Source organism: Myotis yumanensis, unplaced genomic scaffold, assembly GCF_028538775.1.
Source record: "Myotis yumanensis isolate MYYU_CA2020_CCGP unplaced genomic scaffold, mMyoYum1.0.hap1 SCAF_15, whole genome shotgun sequence".
NCBI lineage: Eukaryota > Metazoa > Chordata > Mammalia > Chiroptera > Vespertilionidae > Myotis > Myotis yumanensis.
Genome location: NW_027223766.1, coordinates 45,986,265 through 46,006,439, shown reverse-complemented (window position 1 = coordinate 46,006,439; position 20,175 = coordinate 45,986,265). Strand labels below are relative to the sequence as shown.

At 41.4% G+C, this 20,175-nt stretch overlaps 1 protein-coding gene across 3 annotated transcripts; it reads left to right on the top strand.

The window, feature by feature from the left end:
• Positions 1-275: 275 nt before the first annotated feature.
• Positions 276-9,611, top strand: PDP1 (pyruvate dehydrogenase phosphatase catalytic subunit 1). Of its 3 annotated transcripts, none has more exons than XM_070392262.1 (3): positions 280-357; positions 1,135-1,169; positions 5,343-9,611. In XM_070392262.1, exons 2-3 carry the CDS (start codon positions 1,139-1,141, stop codon positions 6,998-7,000), a joined length of 1,689 nt encoding a protein of 562 aa, XP_070248363.1. In that variant the 5' UTR covers positions 280-357; positions 1,135-1,138; the 3' UTR covers positions 7,001-9,611. The 3 variants fall into 3 exon arrangements, with proteins under 3 accessions (XP_070248365.1, XP_070248363.1, XP_070248364.1); XM_070392263.1 differs by lacking the exon at positions 280-357 and adding an exon at positions 843-862; XM_070392264.1 differs by lacking the exon at positions 1,135-1,169 and having other exon boundaries at positions 276-357.
• Positions 9,612-20,175: the final 10,564 nt, after the last annotated feature.

Below are 20,175 nucleotides of genomic sequence, written 5' to 3'. Positions count from 1 at the left end.
CCGCGGAGCCAATGGGCAGCGGTGCCAAATGGAAGAGATTGTCTGACCCCCGTGACGTCACCAAGCCGGCGGGCGCGCGCCGCTCCCCCGACCCCCCCAGCCCCGCCCCACTCGGCCGCGCTCCTCCTCCCGCCGCGGCGCAGCCAATCACGAGGCGGGAGGAGCCCCCGAGCGCGCGGGCCGGGCGGGGTGGGGCGGGGCGCGGCGCGGCGGGTGGCGGCCGGCAGGGCGGGGGCGCGGAGTGGGCGAGGACCCGCGCTCCCGGAGCTGCACCGGGCTTTGTGGAGGGAGCGTCGGACGGTCCGCGCGGCCGCCGCCTCCGCATCGGGAAGGAACGGCTCCTGCCTGCCGTGCCCGGTTCGTATTCCCCGCTCCAGCCCCGCGCCGCCTCGATGGAGTCCTCCACCCGCGCGGAGCGGTGAAGGGGGAGCCGGCGCGTGGGGCGCGGCGATCGAGAGCGTGGGAGGACGGGCGGCGGGAGCGGGCGGAGGGGGTGGGGGACGGGCCCCGAGCGCCAGGTGTGCGCGGCCGTGGGGGCGGCGCGGGGGGCGCGCGGGCTCGGGGTGGGGGTGGCCCGCGGAAGGGCGAACTGCTGGGAGGTGCGGCGTCTGCGCCTGAGGGCCCCCCCCTTACACACCCAGGGGTCCGGTGGCTCCACGAGAAGCCCGCCGCTGGCCGCCCCGGGTCTGAGCTGAAGCCGTGGCCGGGTGGGCCCGGGCGGGCCGCGGGCGGAGGCCACTGCGTGCCGCGCCCGTGGGCTCCGCGCCCGGGCTGGATGGAGGGGCCGGTCCCGGGGCGCGCCCCGGCTGGCGTCTGGGCCCCCAGCGGCTGGGGCCGTGGCTCTGCCTTTCCCGCGGGCTAGGTTGGTTGGTCTGGTTCCCTCCTCCCCACCCCTTTCTCCTTCCGTCCTCTTCCCCCGCTTCCCAGCCCGGCCCCATTCACCCGGCCCGATCGAGACCTCGCCCCTCCCCCGCCCCCCGCGCTCCCGGCCCCCCCCCCCCCCCGCGCTCCCGCCTCCCCGCCGCCGCCTCCTCTAATGAGCATCTCTGCCTTGCTTCCAATGGGCCGCCGCTGCTGCCGCTGCTGCTCCCCGCGCGGGTTGTGGATGTTGTCGGCTCCGTGTTGTGATGACAGGAGAATGTGTGTGTGCCCCGGGCCCAGGCGGATTGGTAGGTATTCGCGGGGAGACCTGCGCTGGGTGGCCTGGCAGGATGGTGCCTGGTTCTGTGTGTGGACGGACGGCTGTAGGAGGGTCCGCTGTGGAGCTAAGGGGGTGAGAGAGAGCAAAGGGGACACAGGCTCCCGGGACCGGGGTTGCTCTGATGCCCGGGGGAGTGCAGGTCTCAGGCAGGGACAAAGGGAACTCATCAAACAAGTGCTGGCTCGGAGCTTGGCGTCTTCCTAAGGAAGCCGGAAGGGTTTCTTCTTCATTCGTGTAACCAGAAGGAACGGGAGCTGCGAAATGGCCAGGCATTTTGAGAAAATGCTGAAAAGTCGCCGTCGTCGTTATGCAGGGTGTCCAGTGCCGGGGGATTACGTAAACTGAGGTTCTGACACATTGAATAACGGGTCTAGCATCTTTCCCTCCTTTGACAACAGAGCTTTGCCGAGCCGAAGAGCTCCAGAGTCGGTGCAGTGACGGCATTTTCTAATTAATTTGTTCTGTGGGTTTATTGATGAAGCGGAATCATTTCTTTGGCACAGACTCCTCCGAGCACATCAGTCAGATGGGTCTCTTTCCAGTTTCGGGTTGCAGCGCATCTTTCCTTATTAGTCATTGGCAGAATCCACGTAGGACGAAGATGCTGCATATAACACAACAGGGCTGGGTCTGGATCGAGGATAGGAACTTTTCAGTACAGACATGGTCAGGAATCATTTGAAAATTTGACACGGCTCCAGTTTCCCGACCACTGGATCGTGTGTTGCTGTTCTTTGCCTTTCGAGAGCTTTCTACTTCATTTGTTTAGCTAGTTCTTCAACGAACGTTGTTTTCGTGGGCTTTTTGTTGTTGAGTCAACTGATACAGTATTTAGAAAGATGCTCAGTGTTTGCTCACTTAAGGTTTCTGAAAACATTTGAAAGTACTTTGACTTCTCAGGGTATCTGATCTGATGGAGAGACTATATCACTTGTACTGGTGATGGCAGGACACTAACTAATCACAGAGCAGGTTTGCATGAATTTACTAAGAATGTGTCTTTTGAAGGCATGCTGGGAGTTGGGGGATTGAGATGCAATCTTAGTTCATAAGCTAAACTGGATAAGTGAAAAATGCAGTTGATAAAATTTGCTCTGCTTTTTTGTTTTCAATCTCAAGAACCTTTGATTTGAAGGGAAAATGTAGTATATTATTTGGACATTTCAGTGCTTGCTGTTTGAATGTACTGTATTAGTCCGAGCATTTCCTGTATGACTCATTAGTTCCTGTGCCACAATATTTCATTCATTTTGCAATCAACTACAGAAGCATAAAAATTTTCAAAACAAAGAAAGTGCAGGTTTCCTGGACTTATTTCCTTGATTAGACATACAGGGTGGGAGCAAAAGTAGGTTTACAGTTGTGAATATGTGAAAGAGTTTATTCTTGTATTTTTATTTACTAATTATTGCATTTCCCATACAAACTATTATAGACCTACTTTTGCCCCACCCTGTATAATAAAAATCCTGTTATATATCTATCAAACCCCTTTTTCCAAACACACACACACTACTTTGATTTAAACTACATTTCATCAGAAACATACTGTTTTCTTCTCTGTAGGATTAAGTTTTAAAGTAAGCACAAATACAAACATATAAAGTTATGGAGAAACTTTCTTTTCATTAAGATTGGCATCTGTTTACACTTTAAGTATATATATGTATATATGTATATATATATGTGTATGTGTATATATATATATATATATATACACACACACACACACACACACACATACACATTTTGATTTCAGAAAGGAAGGGAGAGAGAGAAACATCAATATCAATAATGAGAGATAATCATTGATGGGCTGCCTCCTGCATGTCCCCCCCCCCAGGGGGAGTCCATAACCCGGGCTTGTGCCCTGACTGGGAATCTAACCGTGATCTCCTGGTTCATAGGTCGACGCTCAACCTCTGAGCCATGTTTACATTTTTAAAACTAGAAAATCTTTATACAGAGCATGAAATTAATTTATGTGCTTTCTGAGTGCAAATAACAGATTTGGTTTATGTTTGGAAACCAGTGTCATGTGGCCCAACATTTGAGCATATCTCCTGCCTCAATCATGTATACTTAATTTGGATGACTGAGATATTCAGTTTGACGTACTATTATTTAAGTGGTTAGTCTTGATAGATTGCTCCTCTTCTGGAATTTCTATTTTTTATTACTGCATTTCAGAATGCTTTTTAATTATTGATCTTATTTTAAAAATTCTAATCATTACCTTTTATTGCTTAATCTTGCCTTCAATTTTATAAACAAACCCCTTCTTCAATAGTGCAGTTAAGGGAGAGATCAACCAAAGGACTTGTATGCATGCATATAAGCCTAACCAATGGACACAGACACCAGGGGGTGAGGGCATGGGTGGGGGGGGGAGGGGAGGACAATGGGACGATAAGAACACAAATGTAATACCTTAATAAAGAAAAAAAATAGTGCAATTAAAATAATGGTACTTTCTATCACTTGCAAAGGGGGTTCTGTACGACTGGCTGATGCCATGTTTATTACAGAAGCAAACAAAGGTCAGCTATTCAGTGTTTGGTTTTCTCTGCTCCCCCACTTATCACTTTTTCTCTAATTACTCTTCAAAAGAAAGTACTCAAAAATAATGTAATATATAGCTAGCTAACACTCTGATACCTGTAAATTTTTTGTTCCTTGATCGGTTTAACTTTCAGAAGGAGTAGTTGATAAAAGATTCAGTTAATTTTATTTTCCTTATTTCTTTTTGTTTACTGTATTTATTTCCTTATAAAAGTGTTTGTAAAGCCTATTTCTTTATAGGCCAAATGAATACTTTGAGGCAATACCTTAAGAATCTAGGGGAAATATTATCGAGGAAGTATAAAGATTTTTTTTCTTGCATAAGTTATCTGGGTTACTGGTGAACATTCATTAAATTTTCTAGATAAATGTCCAACAAAATCTTTCCAGTGTCATATACTGAGTGATATGATTTAGATTATAATTCTGTACCTTTTTTTAAATCTAAACCTTAGACTGTTTGGGTATTATTCTACTATTCTTTATTGCTTCCCACAGACAAATATATACTTTTGTCTTTTAACATAAGAGAAAATATTTTTCTAGTGGTGAATTCTACTTGGGATCCGTAATTGATGAAAATAAAATTTCTATAGCTTTCCCTTATGGCTGATAAACTGAAGAAAGTGCTACCAAGTATATTAAATTCTAGAACTGAGGCTGTTTATGTTACTAACAGTTTTGGAGCTACTAAAATACTTGAACTTTTTTTTATGAAGGACAGAGTAAAATTAATGAATGAATGAAACCTGCATTTGATTTCAAAGCCCCACTTCAGCAAACAGTTATAAAGACATAGATTCCTAGAAGAGGCCTTAGATAATCTCTGTTCCGATGTGTTCAATTACATCTTAGGAAAGTGAGGCCCAAAGAGGGGAGCCAGCTTTTACAGGATTAATTTGGCAAGTTGGTGGAAGACCTGTATCCCTAAACTCACCAAATTGATGTAGTGGTCTAGAAAGCATCGTTTGCCAGACCACTCACTGGGGTGTAGGAAGGGAATATTGGCATTCCTCTTTATTCGCTATGTAAATGTTTTGTATATGTTATCACGAACATTATATTAATAGAGTAGTATATATGTGTAACTTAAAAATAGTGTATGAATACGCTTATGTTGGGGATGCATCCTAACACTTTTTTGGTGATAGCCACGTATAATCAAATGCTGACAATTAACCACAGCTCTAGAAATAGGATGTTCATAAATGGGTAAGTCCCTGAGCAATATGGAAGATCCAAAGCCTCTTTTAAAGGTAGAGAGGGAGAAGGGTGATTGGCCGGATAGACTTCCACTGCATAATGTTATATAACACTCATCTCCTCAGCTCTCCCCAGCGAAAGCTATTATACATTGTGCACAGTTTGTGCTACACAAAGAAATACGATGAAGAGAGAAAAGTAAAGCCGGACGTTCAATCCTGGCTCCATAAATGACTGGGAATTGTGCTCAGCAGAATATGCCCTTAGAAATAGTTCATGATGTAGGTATAGAATACAGTGTCTCAGAGCAAAGATCGAATAAGTAATCTGAAGTGTAACTTTTTCTTTGTGTGTACCTGTGTAATTTGTGTTGTAGGAATCCCCGTCAGAAGTTCCAGCCTGCCACTGTTCTCTGATGCCATGCCAGCACCAACTCAACTGTTTTTCCCTCTGATTCGTAACTGTGAACTGAGCAGAATCTATGGCACTGCATGTTACTGCCACCACAGACACCTCTGCTGCTCATCTTCTTACATTCCTCAGAGCCACCTGAGGTATACACCCCACCCGGCGTATGCTACCTTTTGCAGGTCAAAGGAGAACTGGTGGCAGTACACCCAAGGAAGGAGATACGCTTCCACACCACAGAAATTTTACCTCACACCTCCACAAGTCAACAGCATCCTGAAAGCTAACGAATACAGTTTCAAAGTGCCAGAATTTGATGGCAAAAATGTCAGTTCTGTCCTTGGATTTGACAGCAATCAGCTACCTGCAAATGCACCCATTGAGGATCGGAGAAGTGCAGCAACCTGCTTGCAGACCCGAGGGATGCTTTTGGGGGTTTTTGATGGCCATGCAGGCTGTGCTTGTTCCCAGGCAGTCAGTGAAAGACTCTTTTATTACATTGCTGTCTCTCTGTTACCCCACGAGACTTTGCTAGAGATTGAAAATGCAGTGGAGAGTGGCCGGGCACTGCTACCCATTCTCCAATGGCACAAGCATCCCAACGATTACTTCAGTAAGGAGGCATCCAAATTGTACTTCAACAGCTTGAGGACTTACTGGCAAGAACTTATAGACCTCAACACTGGGGAGTCAGATGATATTGATGTTAAGGAAGCTTTAATTAATGCTTTCAAGAGACTTGATAATGACATCTCCTTGGAGGCCCAAGTTGGTGATCCCAATTCCTTCCTCAACTACCTGGTGCTTCGAGTGGCATTTTCTGGGGCGACTGCTTGTGTGGCCCATGTAGATGGTGTCAACCTTCATGTGGCCAATACTGGTGATAGCAGAGCCATGCTGGGTGTGCAGGAAGAGGACGGCTCTTGGTCAGCAGTCACTCTCTCTAATGACCACAATGCTCAGAATGAAAGTGAACTGGAGAGGCTAAAATTGGAACATCCAAAGAATGAGGCCAAGAGTGTGGTGAAACAGGATCGGCTACTTGGCTTGCTGATGCCCTTTAGGGCTTTTGGAGATGTAAAATTCAAGTGGAGCATTGACCTTCAAAAGAGAGTGATAGAATCTGGCCCAGACCAGTTGAATGACAATGAATATACCAAGTTCATCCCTCCTAATTATTATACACCTCCTTATCTCACTGCTGAGCCAGAGGTAATCTACCACCGATTAAGGCCACAGGATAAGTTTCTGATACTGGCTACTGACGGGTTGTGGGAGACCATGCATAGGCAGGATGTGGTTAGGATTGTGGGCGAGTACCTAACTGGCATGCACCACCAACAGCCAATAGCTGTTGGTGGCTACAAGGTGACTCTGGGACAGATGCATGGCCTGCTAACAGAAAGGAGAGCCAAGATGTCCTCGGTATTTGAGGATCAGAATGCAGCAACCCACCTGATCCGCCATGCGGTGGGCAACAACGAGTTTGGGACTGTGGATCATGAGCGTCTCTCCAAAATGCTGAGTCTTCCTGAAGAGCTCGCTCGGATGTACAGAGATGACATTACAATCATTGTAGTTCAGTTCAATTCTCATGTGGTGGGGGCCTATCAAAACCAGGAATAGTGAGATCTTACCCTGGCAATTTTCAAATGAAATAGATGTAAAGGACAAATAGATTTTAAAAAGATACTAAAGTAATAAACATTTCTAGTGGGTCATTCTAAGCATTTACCCATTTGATCCTCTAGCTAGTCAAGAACTCCAACGGCCTTGGCAGTAGGGTGGCAGGATAATGTGAGTGTCGTGCTGCCTGGCTCAGACCTCACAGTTCCTGCACTTGAGACAAGTCAGTTTCTTATTGCAGATTTCTTGTGACATTGGTTTCTTGTATCGGTCAGAAAATTAGGATGACCTGCAAGTAGGATCTTGAATACGTCAAAAGCCAGGATCTTGCTGGGCGCATTTTCTTGGTAAAAGAAACCGCACTGTTCACATCTGCAGGCTCCTTTTGTCACTAAGAATATGGTGTACGTGAGAACATTTATTTATTGCATGATTTCCTAGATACACAATCTATGCATTCGTATAAACTTCCTTTATCCTGAGGTGGTTTCCAAATGCAGTATTTTAAGCCATAAATGACCGAGAACCAAGCAATCTGAAATTGTGTTTGTGATTATTTGGAATGCTTTTGAACTGGGAAAACAAACTAATCACTTCCCTACCTAATTACCTAATGTTATTGAAACATTCTATTTTGCCACACACTTGAAGACAACAAAGGTTTTTAGTTTTATCTACTCTTATATTGGTAAATAAAGAAAAAAATAATTGTTTTAGTTTGTATTAATGAAAAGCTTTACTTAGTTGGAAATAAAAGATGCAGGAAAAAAAGAAGAGACTAATATGTTCAACTGTTGTCACATATAGCCAGCATGTCACGTATAGCCCATTACACGTGTAATTCCCAAAGGCTTGGCATGCTGTAAGTGACTGGGTGATAGAGCGCTGCTGGTAAATCACACTTCTAATTTCATAGTGATAAGGATTTTCATCACTTGGAATTTTAAGGATGACATAAAATAAGTTTAAATACCAATTTGGGGAGTAAGTTGAGACAGGAGGAAAGTTTTTGTCTTTCCCTGCTTAGATATAGGTCAATTAAAATACTTGGTTTAAAAATTACTAAATGCTTTAAACATACTGTAGCTTATAAGTAGGAGTGTTGCGATATATAAATGAGAAATTTTAAAAGGTAATTATTTTGCATGCCTGATGCTTAATAGAAGAACACTTAGCATCAAGTGTTACCTGCAGCAGTCCTCGTACTTAAATCCAGTCCCTTCTAATGCTGTATCAAAGTAAATGAAAATAAACATTGCAAATTAGCTTCTGGAGCTTATTTGATACACAGCAAATGGCAGTTTGTTCCTGTGTTTCCTGGTGACCTGTGTACAGCTGTACATACATTTTCTTTACTTATTCTAGCAACACCGTTAAGAGTGGCTATGACTATGTTTGGTATTCATAGAGACTTTAATACAAAACATGATCAGCTTTCCCTTGTGTCATTAGTTGAGGGGTGTTTAGGAGTCCTTTCAGCTTTCTGTAAAATGTGAACTAGATGTTCAAGGACTCCGCCTGGACTGTGGACACTTGAGCAACGTAGATCTGACTGCAAAACTTGTTCCAGTCGAAAAATAGATTCAGGAAGATCGCAGCCCAGACACCATGTAGTGTTTGTTTTCTGAAGTCTTTTCCCCTTGTTTTTTGTTTGTAGTTTTGTTTTTTTTTCCTTCCTTCATCAGCTTGGAACTTTTTTTCCAGGCAGCATTTTCGAAGAGGAAAAGGCTGTACTATATATTTATTTCTAAATGTTTTGACAGAGACTTATTCTTTTAACGAAATATATGTAAACTGCAGTAGCAATTAAAACCCATTCTCAGTCGACTATTTGAATTTCTCTTGAAGAGTCCCATATTATTATATACTTTAAATAAAGTCGCATTTCTATATAGTATAGTGTATATAAATTTAGTTTACTGTGGTCATGATCAACATAGTAATTTTTTTTTTAAATCCTTACCCAAGGATATGTTTATTGATTTTAGAGAACGAGGAATGGAGAGAGAAACATCGATCAGTTGCCTCCTGTACGTGCCCCAACCAGGGATCCAACCCACAACCTAGGTATGTGCCCTGACTGGGAATCCAGCCCACAACCTTTCGGTGCTTGGGACAACGCTCCAACCAGCTGAGCCACCTGGCCAGGCAACATAATAAATATTATTACACAAGAGTCTTGTCTGCAGTCCAAAAGCATAAAAGTGCAGTGTGGAATTCAGATGGTTGAAATGAAAATACTTGGATGTTAGAAATCTGAATGTACTATCATCTGAAAACAGTTGTGATTTTATTGTAATTGGTTGTCATGTGATGTTATATGTAGAGTATAGAAGATATAACCTTACCTTGTATTTAGCCTTTCTTAAGCTTTTTTTTATTATTTAAACTTTCTAACATGTATCGACTTCTGTATATTTAATCAATGGCTCATAATATTTATAATACACTCTCAACTAGTTAAATGGAATAGTGATATGGTACACAGTATTTGGTAGAAAAACTGTCTTATAAAAGATGTATCTTGTGAAGACATAAGAAAAATATATAATATAGAGAATGGCTAAAGAAATGCCCACAGTGAATTAAAGTTTCATATCTGCTTTCTGAATTGCCTCTGTTGGTTTTTTTGTTTTTAATTTATTGGGATAAGCTTGGTTAATAACATTATATAATTTCCAGGTGTACAAGAGTATCATTTGACATCTGTGCACTATATTGCGTGCTCACCATCGGAAGTCTAATTTCCTTCTGTTACCATATATTTGACCTCATTTAACCAGTTTGCCCTCATCCCACCTCCATTCCCCTCTGGTAACCATTTTTTGTCTGTTTGTGTTGGTTTTTAATAATAGTAAGATTCGTACATTATACTTTAGGATCTAGTTAGATAAACAGTACTTTTTAAAAACTGAGTTATAATTTTCATTCAATAAAATGCACAGATTTTAGATGTATCATTTGAGGTTTGGTGACCACAATCCCAATAAAGATACAAAACTTCCATTACTCCAGAAAATTATCTCATGCCCTCTCTAGTTAATCCCTCCCCACATAACTATTGTTCTGATTTGTATCACCACAGATATTGTTGCTTGTTCTATAAATTTACATAAATAAAATCATATGTATGTACTCTTTTGTGACTGACATTCAATTTTTTTATATTTGTTGAGTATATGCATAGTCTCTTATTATTAAGGAGCCTTTCATAGTATGAATATAGAATTTATCCACTGTTGATAGACATTATTATTCCTTTCCTCCCCTTTTAAAGTTATCTTTTAGATTAGCAATTCTCAGGAATACTGTTTGGTTGAAGTGTAGCTTTAACTTTGCAAATGCAATTACAGTTGAGTTTTATCTTCTATACCTTAAAAGGAGGACTTTCTTTTTTTTAATGCCCTTCAAACAAGTGATGAAAGTTTTTCATGGTGAGAAGTTAGAGAGTGGAAGGGTTAGAGAGTGGTCCTTTGATAAGGACCTCTCCCTTTCCCACTGAGAATTTTGTTGAGTTAATTCATCAAATGATTGCGCTAATGACTTCCTATAAGAACAAGGCAAATTACACCTTGTTATTTGATGGTCTTGGTTTAGTACTCCATCAGCCATAGCTCTGATTAGGGATGAGGAAGGAAGTGGCTTGATGCTGACTGTTAAATGAGGACTGGAATGGCATGACTTGACTTGAGTAATTCTGCTTTTATTAAACAAGATTCACACTACCGAGAATGAGCTTCCCTGTTTTCTAGTCAAACGTGCCTAAACATAGGTTATTGTTAGCTTTGTCCTTAGCTTTGTCCTTAGGTAACTGTACCCTTCGTCTGTAGGTTAACATACCTTAATTCTGACCATTTTCATAAATAATAAAGACAATTGCTGTTTCTTACAGAATGTTTCAGATCTTCAAAAGCTTAGTCCTGGACAAGCTGGGTAAATGAAGATACCTTGATGGTATGTGAATTGACTTGTTACAGTATGAAGGTCATTACCTTTGTTCTTTTCCAAATTTACTTTGAAAGTCAAGCTTAATTCTGTTAAGCCCTGTCTGCCCAATTCTCATGAAAAAAAAAAAATGTATACCTTGGATCAAATCCTAACGGTTGTTTTCTAAATAAATTAAAAGCCTTCAAGGTGAATATAGTACAAAGGAGGCAAGAGAATAAAAGGGAGTAAAGATAGTCTCTTCAACAAATGGTGTTGGGAAAATTGGACAGGTACATAAAAAAGATGGAAGTAGATCACCAACTTACACCATGCACAAGAAAAAACTCCAAATGGATAAAAGAATTAAATGTAAGTTGCAAGCCATAAAAATCCTAGAAGAAAACTTAGGCAGTGAAATCTCAGACATTTCACGTAGCAGAATTTTCAGCTGTATGTCTCTGAGGGCAAGAGAAACGAAAACTAAACAGGGATACATCAAACTGAAACACTTCGGCACAGCAAACGAAACTATCAAAATGTAAAGAGAACCCACCACAGTATGGGAGAACATATATGCCAATGACATTTGAAAAGGGGTTAATATCCAAAATATATAAAGAACTCATGCAGTTCAACAAAAGGAAGATAAATAACCCAATTTAAAAATATACACAGGACCTAAATTGGTATTTCTCCAAAGAGGACATACAGTTGGCCAATAGACATGAAAAAATGTTCAACATCACTAATCATCAATGAGGTGTAAATTAAAACTGCACAGCTGCCAGAATGGCTACCATCAATAAGTCAACAAACAAGTGCTGGTGAGGATGTGGAGAAAAGGGAACATTAGTACACTGCTGGTGGGAATGCACATTGGTACAGCCATTATGGAAAACAGTATGGAATTAAAGAATGAAAAATGAAGCTACTGTTTCACCCAGCGATCTCACTTCTAGGAATATATCCTAAGAATCCCGAAACACCAATCAGAAATAATTTGTGCACCCCTACGTTCATAGCAGCAGTATTTACAATAGCTATGATCTGGAAACAGCCCACTCATCAGTAGATGAGTGGATAAAAAAGTTGTGGTACATTACACAATGGAATACTATGCAGCTGTAAAAAAGAAGGCTGTCTTACCCTTTGCAACAGCATGGATGGACCTGGAGAATACCATGCTGAGTGAAATAAGCCAGCCAGAGAAAGACAAATATCAGATGATCTCACTTAGAGGTGGAATCTAATGAACATAATAAACTGATGAACAAAATAGATCCAGAGGTATGGAGGCATGGAATAGACTGACCTATCTCAGAGGGGAGAAGGGTGGGATGGGAAGAGATTAACCAAAGTATGTATATGCATACTAGAGGCCCAATGCATGAGATTTGTGCAAGGGGCTCAGCCCTGGCAGCCATGGTGACTGCCTAGGCCTGTGGTTGGCAAACTGCGGCTCACGAGCCACATGCGGCTCTTTGGCCCCTTGAGTGCGGCTCTTCCTAAGCCTTAGGAGCACCCTAATTAAGTTAATAACAATGTACCTACCTATATAGTTTAAGTTTAAAAAATTTGGCTCTCAAAAGAAATTTCAATTGTACTGTTGATATTTGGTTCTGTTGACTAATGAGTTTGCCGACCACTGGCCTAGGCCCTCGAAGACCCCCCTTCGTCCAGAAGGTCATCCAGACTATCGTTCTGCTGTTCAGCCATCCTGTCTAATTAGCATATTACGCTCTTATTATTAAAGATATGCATGGCCTATGTACACAGAATTTACATACATATATGCATAACCAATGGTGCAGGCCTGGGGTGTGGCAGGACCTGGAGGAGGAGGGTAAAAGGGGGAGGGGAGTTAGGAGACATCTGTAATACTGTCAACAATAAAGAAACATTTTTAATTGACTTTTAGAGAGAAAGCAAGGGAGAAGGAGAGAGAAAGAGGAACATCCACCAGGGATGGAGCCTGCAACCGAGGCATGTGTCTTGACCAGGAATCCAACCAGGAAGCTTTTGGTGCACAGGACCACACCCAACCACACAGGCCATGGCTACCAAGAAATTTTTAAAGCCAGCATTGGGTTTTAAATATGACTAAATGCCATTTTCATGTATATTGAACTGCTCTTTTTTTTTTTTTCGTTTTTGAAAAGTATTATAGCATAGGTTTATAAAAAAAATTAAAATAGCTTTTTAAAATATGTGGTTGAGTTTGATTAGCTAGTATTTTATTTGGAATTTTTGTACCTTTATTCATGAATAAATTGGCATTAATATATAAATAATTATTTTTGGTTGTTATCTTGGTCAGACCTTGATATTAGGGTAATGCTGACTTTACAAAATGGCTTGGGAAGTGTTTACCCTTTTATGTTTTTTGATATAATTCACATAGCCTGGAATTGGTAATACCTACCTGATTGTGAACCCTTCCTTTTTTGAAGATAATTCTTTGAAAAGTATCCAATTTTTAAAGTGACAGTGTGTTCAACTTTCAACATCTTGGATAAATATTGATAATTTACATTTTCCAAGAAAACATTCTATCAAAGTTTTTACATTTATCTGTCCCTATATTCCTTCCTTTTAATGCTTTGTGTTTATTTTCCTTTCCTTTCCCTCAATAATTATATTTATTAGAGGTTTTTGTTCTAACTTTTGTCTTTGCTATTTTTCTCCAGCAAAGAAACAGGCCTTGAACCATTTACAGTTTTTCTGACTAGAAATTAATTAACCTTTGTTTGGATTTGTCTCAGTCAAATAACTAATTTCTTAAATTGAATAACTTAAGTTGAGTTTATTTTGTTGTTTAATAATAAAAGTATTTAAGGCTATTTACTTGCCTCTGAGCATAGCTTTGGTGATATTTTATTTATTTACTTTTTTTGTGTGAATCATTACCAGAGGATATTTTTTTCCATTGCTTTTCAGAGAGAGTGGAAGTGGGGGTGGGGGTGAGGAGGAGGGTTGAAAGAGAGAGAGAGAGAAACATCAATGTGAGAGAGATACACCGACTTGTTGCCTTAGTTTGGGGAGATAAGGTCTTGCAATTCACTAGCTGGCTACAAGTTGTTAAAATTGTTTGGCCTTTAATTTTATTGTTTCAGTTTCCCCATTCCACTTGCCTAGGAATCCTCCTAGCTTCTTACTGTCCTGCCATACTTACACCTTGTGTTCTCTGTAAATTTTTGTTATTGTTTTTATTTTATTTTTTTTAATTTATTTTATTTATCTTTTACAGAGAAGAAGAGAGAGGGATAGAGAGCTAGAAACATCGATGAGAGAGAAACATCAATCAGCTGCCTCCTGAACACCCCCCACTGGGGATGTACGTGCAACCAAGGTACATGCCCTAGACCGGAATCGAACCTGGGACCCTTCAGTCTGCAGGTCGACGCTCCATCCACTGAGCCAAACCGGTCAGGGCTGTAAATGTTTTTATAAATTCTAAACATGTTTCATTGTTTTTGTTTACAAAGCAATCCATCTTAACTATAGAAATATTTAAAAGGTCAAAGGATAAAGAAGAAATTACTCTTTTACAGCACCTACAAATATGTGTGTGTGTATATTTGATTGATCTCAATGTTGGAAATTTTGTTTTTAACATGTTCCTCTTGTAATTAATATTGAGATGAACTGCACATTTATTTAGGATAAATCCTTGAAGTGGAATTACTGAGTCAAAGTTTATATTCATTTTTAAACCCCCGTTACATATTCTCCAATTGCTTTCCAAAAAATTGCATCAGTTAACTATCTCAAAAGCAGCATTAGAGAATACTTGTTTCCTGTACCATTACCAACATTAGGTTTTGTGATTTCTTTTTTAAAAAATGTTTGTATCGATTCCAGAGAGAGAGGAACAGGGAGGCAGAGAGAGAGAGGAACATCGGTGAAAGAGAAGCATTGATTGCCTCGGCATACTCTCTACCGGGGGTTGAGCCCACAACCTGGGTATGTGCCCTGACCAGGAATTGAATCAGCCACCTCTTGGTGCATGGGGCAACACTCAACCAACTGAGCCTGGTGGTATTATGGTTTCTTAAATGCCATGAAAAGAAATAGCAAGTCATCCTTACCTAAGCAGGTCACCTTTCGCTCTCACCTGGATGACTTGCAACAGCTCCTTGATTGTCCTCAACTATCACTACCCCCATTCCAATCAATTCTCTATACTTTACCCAGTGTGTCTTCTAACATGTAAATCTAAGCATGTCACTTCCCTGCTTGAAAACACACGAATCCCTTCATAGCCCAGAGAATGAGCCCTCAACATCCTATGGCTCATAAGGTTCTTCATGCACCGGTTTCACCCATCCCTCCTCTATCATCTCGTCATCCGCCTCTATGCCCCAGACGTATTGAACTCATTTCTGGTTTCAGGAGTTATTCTCATTCTCTCTCACTCTCATTCTCTGTCTCTTCCCCTCTCTCTGCCTTCTAGTCTCTACAAATGCAACTTCCTCAGGTTGGAACACTTTTCCTCTTAGTCTAGCTAACTGCCTCCTCTTCCATCACTTGTGCTTTTTCAGGTATGAGATGTTCAGACTGGTTTTTGGCATTAGGCAACACCGCCCCCTAGAGGACCAACTAGGCCAACCAGGTGGTTAATTCCAGGAGTGCTTTGGGAACTTGGCTCTGATAGAATATTCAGGGATCCTGATTCCTGCCATATATCCCACCTCATCTCTAGTTTTCGCCCCCTTCATTTTCTCTGTTTCAGCCATAGTTTAGCTTATTAAAATTAAAAGTAATAATAACCTAAAAGGTATCTTATTCTCTTTGGACGTAATGGTCTCTGCCTGGAAAACTACTCCTGCCTCCCAAACCCCCACACATTGACCCACACACCAAACTCCTCTTTGCCTGATTAATTCCATCTTATTATGCAGATTTCAGCTCAGTTACTTGCCCTTGAGGAAGACTGCCCTAACTGCTGGGTGCTATGATCCCAAGAGAGCCTGGTACTTCTGTGATAGGCTCCTTATCATACTGTATTGTAAATGTTTCTTAACTTTTTTGCAAGCCACGTTAGACTAAGACATTGCCCAGGTGCCTGGCACTTACAAGCAATTCAGTCAATATTTATAGAATGAATGATTGAATACATGTCTGAGGTATGTTTGGCTAACCAGCCGTGGGCAAACTACGGCCCGCGGGCCGGATCCGGCCCGTTTGAAATGAATAAAACTAAAAAAAAAAAAAGACCGCACCCTTTTATGTAATGATGTTTACTTTGAATTTATATTAGTTCACACAAACACTCCATCCATGCTTTTGTTCCGGCCCTCCGGTCCAGTTTAAGAACCCATTGTGGCCCTCGAGTCAAAAAGTTTGCCCACCCCTGGCACTAACCCCATTTGCAGAGCATTTCTGTGTCTTGTCCAAAGTCAGCCACAAAACGGGGAACAGAATTGAGATTCAAATCCAGGCCTACCAAGTCCTAGTCCAGTGATGGCGAACCTTTTGAGCTCGGCGTGTCAGCATTTTGAAAAACCCTAACTTAACTCTGGTGCCGTGTCACATATAGAAATTTTTTGATATTTGCAACCATAGTAAAACAAAGATTTATATTTTTGTTATTTATTTTATATATTTAAGTGTCATTTAACAAAGAAAAATCAACCAAAAAATGAGTGTCTTAGGTTCACCATCACTGTCCTAGTCCAATGCTTTTTCTAGTATCTTTTTTTTTTTTTTAACTTAAAACTTACAATACCTTGTCTGGCTGGCATGGCTCAGTGGTTGAGCTAGACCTATGAACCAGGAGGTCATGGTTCGAGTCCCAGCCAGGGCACATGCCTGGGTTGTGGGCTCGGTCCCCAGTGTGGGGGTGTGCAGGAGACAGCTGATCAATGATTCTCATCATTGATATTTCCATCTCTTACTCCCTCTCCCTTCCTCTCTGAAATCAACAAAAAAAATATATTTTTAAAAAACCTTATAATATCTTTTTTCCCAAATTAAATGTATTGGGATGACAGTGGTTAATAAATCTTCCCAGTATTTCATAAGACTTGACTTAAGCCTGGCTTTTCAGGAAGGTGTAAGGGAAACATGCCCTTCACATGGAGTATCATCACCTGCATAAATAATTAGAGAAAAGCCTGGAAGAAAACACACGAATAGGAAAACATAATTATCTCTGGGCAGGTGGAAGGTAGTGAGTGGGGTCTTGAACCATCCTTGTAATTTATCTTTTTTTTTTTAACTGGGTTAAAAATTAAATTTATAAAAGGAGTACTACCAAAGGATTTTCTGGACCATGGTCTCTGGTTGATTAATTTTTCCACTCAAAGATTTGGAATTTGCATTGATGCTTCCTTTGCTTGCTTATCCAAAAAAGAAGAAAAAGGAAAAGAAAACAATAAAAAGACGTTGGCTAACATAAATTTAAGTTTTTTAAAATGTTCCCCATTACACTCAGTACTAAAACTAATTGAATGGAGAAGACGGACGGCGGCCAGTGAAGTGCGACAGTGACTAGACTACTTAATCTGTTTGTTTCTTTCCATTTATGACTCTCCTTTCGTCACAGGCAATTTGTCTTGAATGCTTTTTTCTTTTTTGCGTGTTTATTTCTAGTCATAAAGCATCTGGTCTGTATAATTAAGGGGTGCTGAGAAGATATTAGCTGGACATGCAGGAAGTCAGTGGCAGGTCTTTATGACAGAAATGTAGCCCCAGACCATACTGGATGGAGACCTCAGTCATGGACGCATGTGGGATTGCTAATGCGGAGAATCTCTCCATTCCCAGAAGGCATATCCCATAGAGCGCCTCCTGGCGGTTGATCTGTTTAAAACCCACCGGCACAAGCTGCTTCTTTGCCCCTCAACCCCATTCCTGGTTCTGGGTGCATGTATAAAACTCTGCACTTGGCTTAGGAGTGCCCACAGGGAATGCATATAAACATGGGTCAAGGTCTAGTTCAAAAGTAAATGCCATTTGGACCGAAAAGAAGAATGCCAGAGGAAGAAGTCAAAGCAACAAAAGCAGCAACTTCTGGATAACCACAAAATCCCAGCAGGTGTACACCATACCATCTTTTGATTGGAGCATTAAGCCATCTACATTTAAAGCGATTATTGATAGCTATGTATTTATTGCCAGTTTATGCTTTTAACTGTGTTCCTTTGTTTTTGTTCTTCTTCTTACAGAAGGCCCTTTAACATTTCAAGACTATCGTTTAATCTGCTGAAAAAGAAAAGTTTTATACAAGCACACTTATGTGCACACACATATATATATGCATGTGAACTTGTATATATTTAATAAAAATTTGAAGCAACTTGAGTTTTTATTTACTAAGCTATTTTGTAAAAATCACCATGAATAATTACTTTCAACAGGCATTCGTTTACTCTTAGAAATGCTTGCAAATACTCTTGGCACCTAAGCATAATTAAAATGGGGAAGAGCAGAGGAGACACAACGGAGGGGTGGCTGGCAATCCAATGTCAGCTTGTCATCACCTGGCCCAGCCCAGCTGCTCATGCCGATGAAGGCCAAGGACACGGGCAGTGACCAGCGAGGCTTCAGATTTGGCATCTGTGCATCAAATGACTCATCGGTCGAAGCCAGATTTTTCAAGCCCTCCTCTGCTGAAAGTCCCCACTTCCCTGTGCGTCACATCGTGTTCTGTTTGTGTGGAAAAGAACATCCAAAGAGATGCACGTTGATTGATTTCCTTGTCTGACTCTTTTTTCCTTTCTGGTTCTAAGAAGTTTCTCTTTCACTCTCATAAATCTGCAGTTAATTTAGCATTTGAAGTAGGAGTTTCTAAAACAAACTCTCATGAATTCTGCATAGCCATGTTTGGTTTTGCTGTTCTCTTAAAAATCTCCTTCTGGTTTTTGTTAATATTCAGAACCAAAAATGAGAAGTGGGGGTAGAGGGGAGGGATTTTTCCAATGTGTTTCCAAAACAGCCACTTTTAGACAGACATCAGAAAGGCAAGATGTTGTTGTTACTATTATTATTATTATTATTATTATTATTATTATTACTAGAGGCCTGGTGCATGGATTTGTGCACCGGTGGGGTCCCTCAGCCTGGCCTGCGCCCTCTCACAATCCAGGACCCCTCGGGCCAAACCAGCTAGAACAGGGCAAGATGTTCTAATGCTGAAGCTTTGCAGGCACCCAAAACCAAGTAATGTTAGAGTAACTTCAACAAAGGTTGCTGACAGCTTAATCATTGCCTTCTTCTCCTGGAGAAGTCACAACTGTCAGGCACTCTTAAAGACTGTAAACTTTTCTGTGCTCTTAGAGATTGCCAAATTCCAATCTTCATGAGATGCATGTCAATATTTCCAGAGCAGACAAAATGCCACGCTTCTGCTCATCAAGAAAGAAAAACTATACTTATTACAGGTGTGATAACTGCTTTGTACTGAATGCCTGGACTAGTATGCTCACTTACTCACTCACTCACTCATTCATTCATTCACTCATTCACTCCATATTCATAATTAGCAATGAACAGGTTCCTGTTCTAATAGATATTACAGGCTGCTGTGGGAAGTGACTGGAGAATGTAGACAGACATTGAATAAGTACTTCCAAGCGCACTTCATTTTATAGAGACGGCGGGCGATGCTTTATATAATAGAACTAACCTACTCTGAAGAGTGTGGAGGATTGATGCAAAGAAGGCCGCTGGCTTTTCCTTTCAATCCCCTAAGCCAGTGGTTCTCAACCTTCTGGCCCTTTAAATACAGTTCCTCATGTTGTGACCCAACCATAAAATTATTTTCGTTGCTACTTCATAACTGTAATGTTGCTACTGTTATGAATCATAATGTAAATATCTGATATGCAGGATGGTCTTAGGCGGACCCTATGAAAGGGTCGTTTGACCGCCAAAGGGGTCGCGACCCACAGGTTGAGAACCACTGCCCTAAGCACTTACCACTCCAAGAGAGAGTCCGTTTTCCCTCTTTTAGTCTGGGCTGGCCTCGTGATTTGCTTGGATGAGTAGGAGGCAGCAGAAGGGACTTCCCAGTATAGTGCTTAAGGTGCCTTGCAGCTTCTGCTTTCACCCTCTTGGGAGCCAACCACCTTGTAAGGAAGTCCAGTGGAGAAACCTCATGGAGGGAGAATGGGACCCTTTCTCGGTCCAGGTCAGGGCACATGCCGCTCAGGGAAAGTGGATTATTTCTTGGGAGAAGTTGCACAATGGGTCAGTATAGTCAGCTTACTGGAGACTGTGCTAAGAAAAGCCCAGTTAGAGTCTTA

Coding starts and splice junctions, on each gene's coding strand:
- PDP1 (XM_070392262.1), top strand. CDS start 1,139: ATGTGTGTGTGCCCCGGGCCCAGGCGGATTG. Junction 1,170..5,342: donor CCCCGGGCCCAGGCGGATTG/GTAGGTATTCGC, acceptor TTTGTGTTGTAG/GAATCCCCGTCAGAAGTTCC.